Source organism: Jaculus jaculus, chromosome 2 (genome assembly GCF_020740685.1).
Source record: "Jaculus jaculus isolate mJacJac1 chromosome 2, mJacJac1.mat.Y.cur, whole genome shotgun sequence".
Classification (NCBI taxonomy): domain Eukaryota; kingdom Metazoa; phylum Chordata; class Mammalia; order Rodentia; family Dipodidae; genus Jaculus; species Jaculus jaculus.
Window position 1 is genome coordinate 140,472,063 of NC_059103.1, and position 13,031 is coordinate 140,485,093.

The 13,031-nt window shown below is 43.8% G+C and overlaps 1 protein-coding gene across 4 annotated transcripts in view; it reads right to left on the reverse strand.

Moving 5' to 3' along the window:
- Positions 1 to 13,031, reverse strand: part of Ncoa2 (nuclear receptor coactivator 2) — a 319,923-nt gene that overhangs the window by 101,304 nt on the left and 205,588 nt on the right. For all 4 annotated transcript variants that reach the window (XM_045142549.1, XM_004653297.2, XM_045142547.1 and 1 more), the window contains 2 exons: positions 7,551 to 7,655; positions 4,576 to 4,748 (listed from right to left, as the gene is read on the reverse strand). In XM_045142549.1, the coding sequence (XP_044998484.1) occupies positions 4,576 to 4,748; positions 7,551 to 7,636 (259 nt within the window). In that variant the 5' untranslated portion in view covers positions 7,637 to 7,655. The remainder of the gene's footprint in view (positions 1 to 4,575; positions 4,749 to 7,550; positions 7,656 to 13,031) is intronic.

Below are 13,031 nucleotides of genomic sequence, written 5' to 3' on the forward strand. Positions count from 1 at the left end.
CTGCGGCCAGCCTCATGGACTGAGCAGCAAGTGAGTTCTTCAACTCTCTAGCTAACAGACAGCGACTGCTGGACGGCCAGCCTGAATCTTGTAAACTAATCCAATAATCCCCTTTATAATACAAAGCCATTCTATCTGTTCTGTTCCCCTAGAGAACCATCTGTGTTTCAGGTTACCCAGCTGGAAAAGGAGAAGACAGTATATTTATTCTGCATCATGTTTTGAGTATTAAAAAGGTTAACAAGCCTCAGTACTTCAAAAAGTGCCTGGCACAAAGAGCCACAACAGGCATTAAAAAAAAAAAACAAGAAAACACCCAAAAAACAAAAAAAAAATCCAAAAAACAAAACAAACAAACAAAAAATATATCCTGGGCTGGAAGGATGGCTTCATGGTTAAGGCATTTGCCTGCAAAGCCTAAGAACCTTGGTTTAATTCCCCAGGACCCATGTTAGCCAGATGCACAAAGTGGCACATGCGTCTCAACTTCGTTTGCAGTGGCTGGAGGCCCGGGAACACCTATTTTTTCTCTCTGTGTCTGTCTGTTCCCCTTTCTCTCATAAATAAGTGAGGCCCTGGTATGCCCTTTCTCTTTCTCCCTCTCTCTACAAATATATATTACATACATATATACATCATATTAAAAAAAATCCAGGCCCAGAAAGCCAAGCACCACATGTTCTCCCTCATATGTGGATCCTAGCTACAGATGATTGGGCTTCTGCGTGAGAATGAAAATACTTAGTAGCAGAGGCCAGTAAGTTGAAAAGGAGACATAAAGGGAAGAGAAAGGAAGGGAGGAGGATACTTAATAGATTGATATTGTATATATGTAATTACAATGATTGTAATGGGGAGGCAATATGATGGAGAATGGAATTTCAAATGGGAAAGTGTGGGGGTGGGGAGGGAGGGAATTGCCATGGGATATATTTTGTAATCATGGAAAATGTTAATAAAAATTTAAAAAAAATCCCTCAACAAGAATTTAGTTCATCACAATGGAAAAGCTACCTTAATTACTAAGTTACAGCCTTCGTTAATCACTGTGGTGAACAGAAAACCACTGAAACCAATAGAATTAATTCTACATTTAATGGTGGCCACCCCAGTAGCCTCACGCCCTTGTGGGCTTACCTGCTCTTTCTCAAGGACTTCCAGAGTGCAACTTGATGACCAGAAAGTGCTATATGTGCACTGACAAGGCTCACTGAATTCAACAGCTGGTAAGTCCACTCCAATTTCTGTCCTTTAGGTAATTTTCAAATGCCTTTCCTCCCTCTTCTGCTTTAAAGTTAAGAAGCAGCTGATGAGGGAGCTGAGCTGAGAGAAAGAGCCTGTGATGCTAGGCTGACCCGGCAGCTTTTGAATGCAAAAGCTTGCACAAAGCCAAGCTCAGCTCTCCAGCCTTGTTAGCAGTTTTTAAGTTTTATTTATTTTAGAGAAAGAAGGGAGGAGAGAGGTGAGGGGGGAATGAGAATGAATGAATGGGCATGTTGGGGCCTCCAGTTGCTGCAAACAAACTCCAGATGTATGGCTTAGATTATGTGGGTCCTGGGGGATCAAACCTGGGACCTTTGGCTTTTTAGGCAAGCACCTTGACTGCTAAGCCACCTTTCCAGCCCCTTGTTAGCATTCTTTTGTATGGCATCTCATGCCACTGAGCTTACCTTCTCTGGGTCAAACATGCAGACCTGGTATATAATGGGCATGGCCTGCTGAATGCTTTGATTAATTGTATTCAGGCTGATAAGTGAGACTGAACTATAAATTGTGTTTGGATAATAGTAGAAAGATGGTAGCTGGATTTTATTTATGCTGCTTCACAGGAGGGATAGTTTAGGGCAGGGGAGATCGTGAGGGAGCAAGCTCATGCTGACATGTAGTGCTATTTATTTATTTAGTAAGTTTTTTGAGGTAGGGTTTCATGCTAGCCCAGGCTGACCTGGAATTCACTAGTATTCTTAGAGTGGCCTTGAACTCACAGTGATCTTCCTACCTCTGGGATTAAAGGCATGGACCACCACACTCAGCTAATGTAGTACTTTTAAACTTGGGCTGGCTATCAGCAACAGAGAGAAATCAAACTGGCCCCCAAAGATCTGACTGATGGAAAGCTCTTTGCTCCCCTAAATTTCACTTTCTTTAAACCACTCTGGGGGGCAGATGTTGATAAACACCCTTCAACCTCTTTTCTTTTGCTTTCCATCTAAAGGTCAAGGTCATTGTCTGAAGATCTTAGCACAGGTGAGTTTAGACACACACACACACACACACACACACACACACACACACACACCTTTCTGCTTAACGTGGAACAGAAAGCCATTCCCCACCAAACATTCCCTGTGACAGGGACTTGCCTGCTGTGCTGACACTGATTTTCATCTCCTTAGCACCCTTGTGCCCCAGCTGTGGCTGGAGCTCAACCTGCACGAACAGCCTCTCGGACAGCAGAAATAATTTTCTTAGGATGCATATCTAGTTCTGTCAGATGGGATTCTACTCTTATAAAGGAATGCTCTTAAAATATTAGTTTGTGTTTTTGGTATTAAACGTTTGCTCTCCTTTTCACAACACTGCTGTTCAAATGCACCCGGCGTGACAGCATGTTTCCTGCTGCCTCTTCTTGGGTGGCTGTGTCGTGTGCACATGATTAGCACTGTACTTACAGCATGCCACAGGCCCAACGTGACACAGCTTAACATGTTTTATGGTTTGAAGGGGGAATTACCAAGGTTGTGCAAGACCTTCCTGGTGGTTAAAATACATGTGTGGTTGGTTTAAAACACAAAAGTACTAACTAACAAGCAATGTGCCACATCGCTGAAAATCCTTGGAAACCCGAAGAAGCTTAATTTTCCATTGCAGTGAGGTCAGTCACCAAAACCATGAAACTCAAAACGCACTGGACAACGTCACCCAACCATTTATACTGAGTTCTAGGAATACTGTCTGATCCATTTGCTAATATCAAAAATGAAAAAAGGGGCTGGAGAGATGGCTTAGTGGTTTAAGGCGCTTGCCTGAGGAACCATGCTTGACTCTCCAGATCCCATGTAAGGCAGACACATGAGGTGACGCAAGCAGAGACGGCCGCACATACATACAAGGTGGCGCACATGTCGAGCTCAGATGCAGTTGGCTGGAGGCACGGGCATGCCAATTTTCTCTCTCTCTCATAAAAAGAAAAGAAAAAGGTACCCAATTGAAATGAAACCTGAGGTTTTGGTGAACCCCAACGACACAAGAAAGATGAAGGTGAACTGTGGCAGGCTTGTGAGAGCCCTTGGCTGGGGTGAGGCTGACATGGCAATTTTTGATGATGAAAACCAGGAAATCAAGACCAACTTCAGAGTGGGCTGGTATGAGAAACTGTTCTACATGCACTGTATGAATATTTCTAAGTCCCCAGAAGACAGAACTATACTTGTAAAACTGTTCTATATAAAACTGAGTTCAATAGTGTATAAATGAAAATGGAAAATGCCATGGTGATAGCATGCTAATAGGTGAGATTTTATGATTCATAGACACAAACATTGTTTGAGGCTCTAAAATCACATTATTTTTCTAGAATCTTCCATTTTTGGATATTATATAAATTGGCACAACTAGAGCCAGGCCTGGTGGTGCACACCTTTAATCCTAGCACTCGTGAGGCAGAGGTAGGGGGATCACTGTGAGTTCAAGGCCACCCTGAGACACCATAGTGAATTCCAGGTCAGCGAGGGCCAGAGTGAGACTCTAGCTCGAAAAACCAAAAAAGAAAGAAAGAAAGAGCACATTGTAAACTATAAATTTTAAGAAGATGCATCAAAAGTATTATGAGAGACAATTAATCATCTCCCTGGCCCTGGAGGAAAGCAAATGTGGACACTTAAGAGCATGTGTCAGCCCTAAGCAACAAGGCGCTGTTCACACATGCCCCCCAAAGACTTAATTTTGGCACCATGAAGTTCAATGTGTTCTTAAAAAACATATTTTCTGTAGGCAAAAATATCAAAGGAGAATAAAATGATTTCAGGAGAAAAAAAAAAAACACAGAGGATGAAAGCTGTCTTCTGTGTGTTCTGACTTCACAAAAGAATTTCTACTAGCGATTAGAGGCATTCAGAGCTCTCGTCACTCCGGATGTGAGACCCTCATCCAGCGGCGTGACCAGGGGACTGAGACTCAATCAAACACGCTGACTGGCTGAAACAGGAGGTGTTTTGCCTCCTTGCTGCAGGAAGACATCTCAGACTAGCCCATCGCTTGCCAATCATGCCAGTCACTTGCTGCGCAAGCTGAGAAAACTCCGAGTGGCGCGGGGAGAAGAGAGCCAGGGGCACCAGGCTGAGTTTACCCAGATGAAGAGTGTCACCACCCGGCCTCAGCCCCGTCTCTCAGTCTTCAGGGAATGGCTGAATTTTATATAAAGCCTATTTATAAACCCCTGCAAGTGATCCTTGCAGTCATCTGGCACTGTGACATCATTTCCTCATCAATAATTTAGGCATAAGAAATGGATTCAAGAGACTCTGAAGGGACTTCTCACACATGGACACACAGACAGTTATATGGTCCTCTTACCTTGTTCTTTGATCTGGCGGATTTGCTTCACAGTTTCTTTTAAGATTGCACATTTGTCAGGTTTGAAGTTAAAGTTGTCTATATCATTAAAATTTGCAAAAATCAGCTCTGCAAGTTCTTCTATATATTTATTTTCCTGTTCACGATTACGTTTCTCAGTGTTCCTTTTGGGGCTAAAAGGAAGAAACACGTCTTTATTATTCATTTGAAAAACCTACTGTGACAACGATAAACAAGCTAAAGTAGTTTTAATACAAATACACCAAACAAAAGTCACCTATACACAGAATTACTTTTTGTTACATGTTCTTTAAAAATAACTTTTTGGTTTTGTTTTGTTTTTTGAAGTAGGGTCTCACTCTGGCTCAGGCTGACCTGGAATTAACTATGTAGTCTCAGGATGGTCTCAAACTCATGGCAATCCTCCTACCTCAGCCTCAAGTGCCGGGATTAAAGGTGTGTGCCACTACGCCCGGCCCAATTTTTCTTTTTCTTTTTTTTGTGGTAGGGTCTTACTCTAGCCCAGGCTCATGCTTTCCTTCTTCCATTTTCTTACATACAAATGGCAATGAACTTCACAAGCATTTGCTAAATTTTCTCTATCACAATTTTATTCATTCTTTTAGGTATAAACTTACTATGTATGAAGTACAGGCTAGCTTGAAATTCTTAAAATATTTTTTGTTCCTTTTTATTTATTTATTTGAGAGTGACAGAGAGAGAGAGAGAGAGGGAGGGAGGGAGGGAGGGAGGGAGGGAGGGAGGGAGGGAGGAAGAGGCAGATATAGAGAGAGTATGGGCGCACCAGGGCTTCCAGCCACTGCAAACGAACTCTAGATGCGTGCGCTCCCTTATATATCTGGCTAACGTGGGTCCTGGGGAATCGAGCCTCGAACCAGGGTCCTTAGGTTTCACAGCAAGCACTTAACTGCTAAGCCATCTCTCCAGCCCAAGCCTGGAATTCTTTATGTAACCTAGCGTGTCTTAAACTGGCAATCCTCCTGACTCAAATAGGACTGCAGATGTGTACCACCACACTTGGTACTGCATCTTATACTTTTTTTTTTAATTGCTATTTATTTACTTGAGGGGGGGTATACACAGATGTACAGAGAGAATGGGTGCACCAGGGCTTCTAGCAGCTGCAAACAAACTCCAGACACATGTGCCACCTTGTGTATCTGGCAAACATGGGAACTGGGGAATCAAATCTGGGTCCTTTGGCTTTGTAGGCAAGTGCCTTAATTGTTAAGCTATCTTTCTAGCCCTGCATCATATATTCTTTTTTTAAAAATATTTTTTGTTTATTTTATTTATTTATTTGAAAGCAACAGAGAGAGAAATAGAGACAGAATAAGTATATCAGGGCTTCCAGCCACTGTAAATGAACTCTAGACACATGCGCCCCCTTGTGCATTTGGCTAACGTGGGTCCTGGGGAAATCGAGCCTCGAACCGGGTTCCCTAGGCTTCACAGGCAAGTGCTTAATCGCTAAGCCATCTCTCCAGCCCTGTATCATATATTCTTAAAAGGTTTCTTTCTTTTTTTTTTTTTTAATTTTTTTTTGGTTTATTTTTATTTATTTATTTGAGAGCAACAGACAGAGAAAGAGGCAGAGAGAGAGAGAGAATGGGCGCGCCAGGGCCTCCAGCCACTGCAGATGAATTCCAGACACATGCAACCCTTGTGCATCTGGCTAACGTGGGTCCTGGGGAATCGAGCCTCGAACCGGGGTCCTTAGGCTTCACAGGCAAGCGCTTAACTGCTAAGCCATCTCTCCAGCCCAAGGTTTCTTTCTTTAAGAGTGTCCCCATCCTCTATCACAGGTCTCCTGTGTTCAAGGCTACAGACTAAACTATTCCCTGCAAAAACAGGTTTTTCCTAATCTTTTACAATTCTAAACAATGGTGCAAATGAGTAACCTCATACCTACATCATTTTGCATGTGCAGGAAGAAGTGTGCCACAGGAAAAGTCCTGGAAGCAGAATTGCTAGTTCAAAGAGGACACACATTGTAAATCAGTTAGCCTGCGTGGAGGGTCTAACAATGTTCACACACAGCTTACGAGGTGAAATGTTAAAAAAGCAAGAAAAAACCTTGCTTTTAGTGGGCCTGATGGTACATACCTTTAACACCAGCACTTGGGAGGCAGAGATAGGAGGACTGCTATGAGTTCAAGGCCATCCTGAGAGTACATAGTGAATTCCAAGTCAGCCTGGACTACAGTGAGAACCTACCTTGAAAAACCAACCAACCAAAGAAACAAACAAAACACCTTGTTTGTATTCCTTGAAGATCCACAAAATATTTTCATGTTAAAAGCAAATGAATTTAACATTTCATGTCATTACTAAACAAGAAAATAGTAAGAACCAGTACAAAACTAACAGCAAATCTCCCTACAAGAATTACTTATTAGGGCTGGAGAGATGGCTTAGCGGTTAAGCGCTTGCCTGTGAAGCCTAAGGACCCCAGTTCGAGGCTCGGTTCCCCAGGTCCCACGTTAGCCAGATGCACAAGGGGGCGCACGCGTCTGGAGTTCGTTTGCAGAGGCTGGAAGCCCTGGTGCGCCCATTCTCTCTCTCTCCCTCTGTCTTTCTCTCTGTGTCTGCCGCTCTCAAATAAATAAATAAAAAATTAAAAAAAAAAAGAATTACTTATTATATCATTCTGTGACCTAACACAAAAGAAAATGTGGAAAACTAAGGAGGACAGAATAAATGGGCAACTGTAAGTGTCAAATATACAAGGGAAGTATATGGTAGACTTTCTTCTGCTTGTAAGAAGGAATATACTCTTTAGCTTATAATACATTCAAAATTTAGATACTACATGCATGTTTATAAAAGTTGAACTGTTAAAAGAGAAAAGGCAGGAACAATATTTGGAAATAAAATCAATGCTAAGGTAATGAGAAAGCATACACAAAGCTTTAATTCATAACAGGGATTCTTTTTCTCAGCAGGAGTCTTACCTGGGTCCAAGCTGGTCAGGACCTTCCTTTCGCTTCCTTGTCTCTGCCCTGGAAGGGTCAGAGGGGTTTTCTCCCATCCCACTCATCTTGAACACATATCAGCAACTGAAACAGAAAACAAGATAGAAGAAACGCGTGAAGAGCTCAATAAAATGTCTCATCGCTTTGCCAACAATTATAAGACTTTGACTTCAATCAGAAATTTTGACAACAGTAATTAACATATTGTTTTGATATATGTGCATGTATAATTTCTAGTGAAAAAGCTGCCTTAAGAAAACTTGCTTAAAGGTTAAACAAATGGAAATAAACCATCCTACCTCAGACCCAGACTCTCTAGACAGAAGTCGGATTTCCACAGTACCTTGAGCTACTCTGCCAGCCTGGGCCAGGGCTGCAGCCTCCAGTTTCGAGGGTGTTCTTACACCATGTGGAAATGACAGGTGTTCTAAAGGGCTCCTCCCAGTCTCTGTTTTGGGTTGGCCAGTGTGGAGTGACTGCTGAAACAGCTCACCCATGACAGACAGCCCAGGAAAGAGGCAGGACCACACAGCAAATGCAAAGGTTCCAAACGTAGCCAGCTAGATCTGACTACCTTGTGGTGGTCCTGCATGCCTGCGCAAGGCCTCGTAAGCAATGTCCCTCAAGCGGAGACTCGGCTGACTTCCCAAGGCTCAGGGCCAGCAGCTGCCACATCCTCCTGTAGCACCCACCGTCTCCCCAGTGCAGACTCCTCTTCTGCCTGCACTTGCTGGGCTCCCCCCGTGCCTGTGTCTCACATCCTGCCACTCCCAACTTGACTTTCCTCCCCTCAGCTGGCTCCAGTACTATCATCTTGGGAATGATAGATGGCGGGGGGCGGGGGGGGGGCACCGACAGCTTCTGCTGGCTGAATTCCTTTTGGGGAGAAAATAAGAGGACATACAAGACACTCGGTGCTCATGCTGGTCACCACCAACAGAACCAAGATGCAACTTAAGCAAGAACGAGATAGAAGTTGATGTTCTGAAAGAGACTGCCATGGGGTTTGAGAAAAGCCTAAAAGAGTTACTTAAGATGCTTAATATACGATTAGAAAGGAAAAACAGAGCAGAGTCAAAAGTTTGGAAGTCAGCATTTGAGTCTTTCCTTGAAGTCTGATTCTGAGCTTTTTCCCCTTCACGCGGCATGACCCTCACCCCTTTTACTTTTCTTCCTTTCTAGCTAGATTAGAAAGAGTCGGTGTGAAAGTCAAGTTGGTGCAAGAGCAAGAACTTCACAAAGACACCAGAGAACAAGAGGCTCACCGAGAGCAAGGAAAAGAGCAAAGTGGGCCGAAGAGCCACAGCCCGGACCACTAGGCATTACGACCACAGACACGTACCCATCAACTGGTGAGCCTGTCTCCCTGGGTCCGATCTGGGATGCTCTGCTCAGCTGCGGCCTCCCTACAGCCCTCTCTTCTGGTCAAGGGGGTAGTAGGGACAACAGTTTGTTTTTAGTAAGAGTCACATGTTTTGAAGAGCCAATTGTTCTTAAGGAGTCGGAGTGAAGAAATACTGTATCAGCTGGAGGAAGGCTGCCCCAGTTGCATATTCCAAACAGGAGGTCGCATGGCGGTGCCATGTGAGAACTGATGCCCCAGCTTCCCGTGGGCGCAAGCAATGTAACCAAGTCCCAAGGCCCTGCTGGGTGCTCACAGTCCAGCCTTGATAATGAGTATGAGTTACTATTCATTTAGTATACACTATGTACCAAGCCATGGACAGATCCAAAGCCCAACTCTTAGGGGCAGTATTGTCCCCCTGCCATGTAACCTTACAAGTTACTTTACCCCTCGTGTCTTAATGGCCTCCTCTGTAGAATGGAGATGGCCAGCAAAGGCTGCCTAGCAGATTAGGAAGTAACAGAACAGGGATGGATAGGTGAGAACACCCCTATTCGATCTGCAACAAATAAAGCACTCTTTATCTACAACACTGGCAGGCAGAGGCTACTAGGAGAAGCAATATCTGGACCACAAGGGTTATTCCTGTCACCTGAGAATGACTAGTTTCTTTTTTTTTCACTCCACAAAGACTGCCTGCATGTCATTGCAGATGGATGCACTGTAAGGACACACAATAGGCGAACACATAGATGGTAACATCTACACACACACACACACACACACACACACACACACACACACACGGAGAGAGAGAGAAGAGAATGAGAGAGAGGCATTATACAACTGCTGTACACTTTTTTCTGAACTGTGAGGTCCAAAAGGGAACAGTGGGATGCCAGCTTGCCTTGAGGCCAGTATATGATTTTAAATGGTGGAGTGAAGGGCCAGGCCACTGCAGGAGGTACACCAGTGACAGGAGTTGAAGCAAAACCAGAAAGCCAACAACATTTAACATTCATTTTTACCAATTTTCTCTGGACCACAATTCCCAAGATTTCACTCATGAGCATGAATGAATACATTTACATGTTCGAGCAAAGTAAGCTTCCAGCAAATGACTCTGGAATCAGCTGTCGGCAAGTCACAAAAACGTAGCTAAATTTTAATCATTAAAATGTAACTATTGATGTATAGCAAAATGTCCTACACAGGAAGTATAGGTGATAAGTGTCAATGATGGAAAAACAACATGTGCAAGAATCACTATGTACCCATAAATGAACTACCAGAAGAATCAGAGAATTTTTCAACTATAAAATAAGTGGTGGTGGGGCTGGGGAGAAGATAGCTGGTGGTTAAGAAGAACATTTGCTATTCAAATATGAGGACCCAAGAAGGACTAAGTTTGACCCTTAGCAGCAATGTAAAGAGCTGGGCATGGCCACATGCATCTGTAACCCCAGTCCAGTGGGAAGTAGAGACAGGAGAATGGCTGTGGCTTGCTAGTCAGCCAATCTGACTGAGTCCCCTGTCCCACCCCCACCCAGTGAGTGACTCCATAACAAAGAAACAAGCAGATAAGTGATGTCGAGGACACCCGGCATTCTCCTCCACACATCCATGCATGTGCACACATCTGCACACTATAGGCATACACAACCACACCACATCACACATACCACACACACGCATAAAAAATAAAACAGTTTTAAAAGTGACTGGGTATTTACATGTCCTCAGTTTTTAGACTGGTCAATAACGCCGGCACTGTGCATGCACCCATGAGCATGCTAATGGCTGTGCAGACGTGCTTCCACACTAGGAGCAGAGGAGCTACCCGGGGCAGGAGGGGCTGCTTTCCGCTCTAAGAACAGCTGAAGCACTGTTTGTGTTTCACTTGTACCTCCCCAAGATTATTTTATTTATTCACTTGAGAGTGACACAGAGAGAGAATGGGCACGCCAGGGCTTCCAGCCACTGCGAACGAACTCCAGACACGTGTGGCCCCTTGTGCATCTGGCTAACGTGGGTCCTGGGGAACTGAGCCTCGAACCAGGGTCTTTAGGCTTCAAAGGCAAGCGCTTAACTGCTAAGCCATCTTTCTAACCCTTTATTTATTTATTTGAGAGAGAGAGAGAGAGAGAGAGAGACAGAGAGAGAGAGAGAGAGAGAAATGGGCACACTAGGGCCTCTAGCCACTGCAAACGAACTCCAGATACATGTGCCACCTTTTACATCTGGCTTACATGGGTCCTGGAGAATAGAACCAGGATCCTTTGACTTTGCAGGCAAATGCCTTAACCGCTAAGCCATCTCTCCAGGCCCATTTGTAGTTTTAAAACAGCATTTATTTCTTCTTGAAGTTACTTAAGTGCCAAGTTTTCCTTTCATTATATGACGGTACCTAAAACACATTTCCTCAATGTTTAAGAACTTCCACTTTTTGCAGTGGCTTCCTTATTTTTTTATGTGTGGCTCATACATTCTTTTCTCAAAGTAATTTTCCTGAGCTATATATCTCTGTGTACATTTCCAACCAGTCTTGTTTTATTTTATTTATTTTGGTTTCTTGAGGGAGGGTCTCACCCTAGCCCAGGCTGACCTGGAACTCATGGCAATCCTTCTACCTCTGCCTCTCAAGTGCTGGGATTAAAGGTGTGAGCCACCATGCTAGGCCCAACTAGTTTTTACATAAAGAAGGAAAAGGCTTGGGTGGAGGGTAAGCCAAGGAATGGGGATACCCCCTGGCTGGGCCCTACACAGCTGGAAATGAGCAGGGAGACCCACCCAAACCGCTGCCAATCACCAGGGAGGAACAAAAAGAAGGCAGGTCAACCCCTCCCCACACCAAGGGGGATAGTGGATGGAGAAGGGAGAGAAGTTCAGGCTGGAGTTCAGAAGACAGGCAGCCAGCCATAGCTGCTGTCTTGGAGCTGATTTAGGTAGTTGCCTTCTCTTTAGAGGGTGAAACCAATTAGTAACGAAGAGCTCCACTTGGGGGAGAGGGCTCCCACAGAAGCTTTGTGGCTCTTTTATCCAAGGGCTGCTCTGAAATTTTTCATACCTTCAGTGAGGCTTGGGCTAGCACTGAGTGCCAACAGCTCATGGTCGCATGTGGTGGGACCAAAGTTCAGTTTTTCTCACCACTCAAAGTACTTAGTAGGGCAGAAGTGACAGAAGTACGTAAGGCAAAATAAACTGTAATGGGAGATGAATTTCAATGTATCTTTGTAGACTGGGTTAAAAATTAAATTCTAACAGAAAAGTAGGAGGTGGAATATATTAAAGGGCAGCACTGGACATTTAAACATTTGATTTTGCAACTGGCCCTGAACATTCTGCATGTTTTCAACATTCACATGAAATTAAAATTCTTGAGAATGTCACTCAGCTCTAAAACTGTTCAATGTAAATCATGAAAACTGAACATGACATAGATAATTACAGGGATTGCGAGCAAACCGGTTTGCACCAGATGTTGGGGGTTGTGAAGGACATGACTGGAAGAGAAGTTTCTATGGTTATCTACAGCCACACAATAGCCTGGCTTCACTGGCTGTACGCCTCCCTCTCATCCCTCACTATCAGCTTGCATGTACTAGATAGGAGAAGAAAGTTACAGCCATAAGATTTAATAAGTTTTGTTCTTAAGAAGTAACAATATCTGGGAGGGATGAACAATGCCCATAGTCAAGTTCTAACAAATGACAAACGTCAAGCCTCAGCACATTTAGAGAAGACACTCTTCTTTCACAGTTCTCCCCCAGCTAGCTTGCAAGGTAGCAAGGCTGCTGCTTGCAAAATAGCCTCATGCCATTAGAGCGAGTTAACCATCCAGAATTCATGGAAACGATAACGCTCACTTTATCTTTTATCAGCGCAGACCACCTTCCAAACAAGGCCTGTAAAACTGTCAGATTTATTATACGCTGAACAAATTCAGTTAAAGGATAAGTGAGGATAATACCCTTGCTTAAATCCACATATAATGAAGTGATCAAACATCGGGCCTCTGTTGCCAGCTCTATGGTCTAGGTTGAAAAAGTTAGGCTCTCTCAAAGTGCCTTACTTTCTGAAATGGTACACATGATGAAACTTCCTAAAGTGGATTT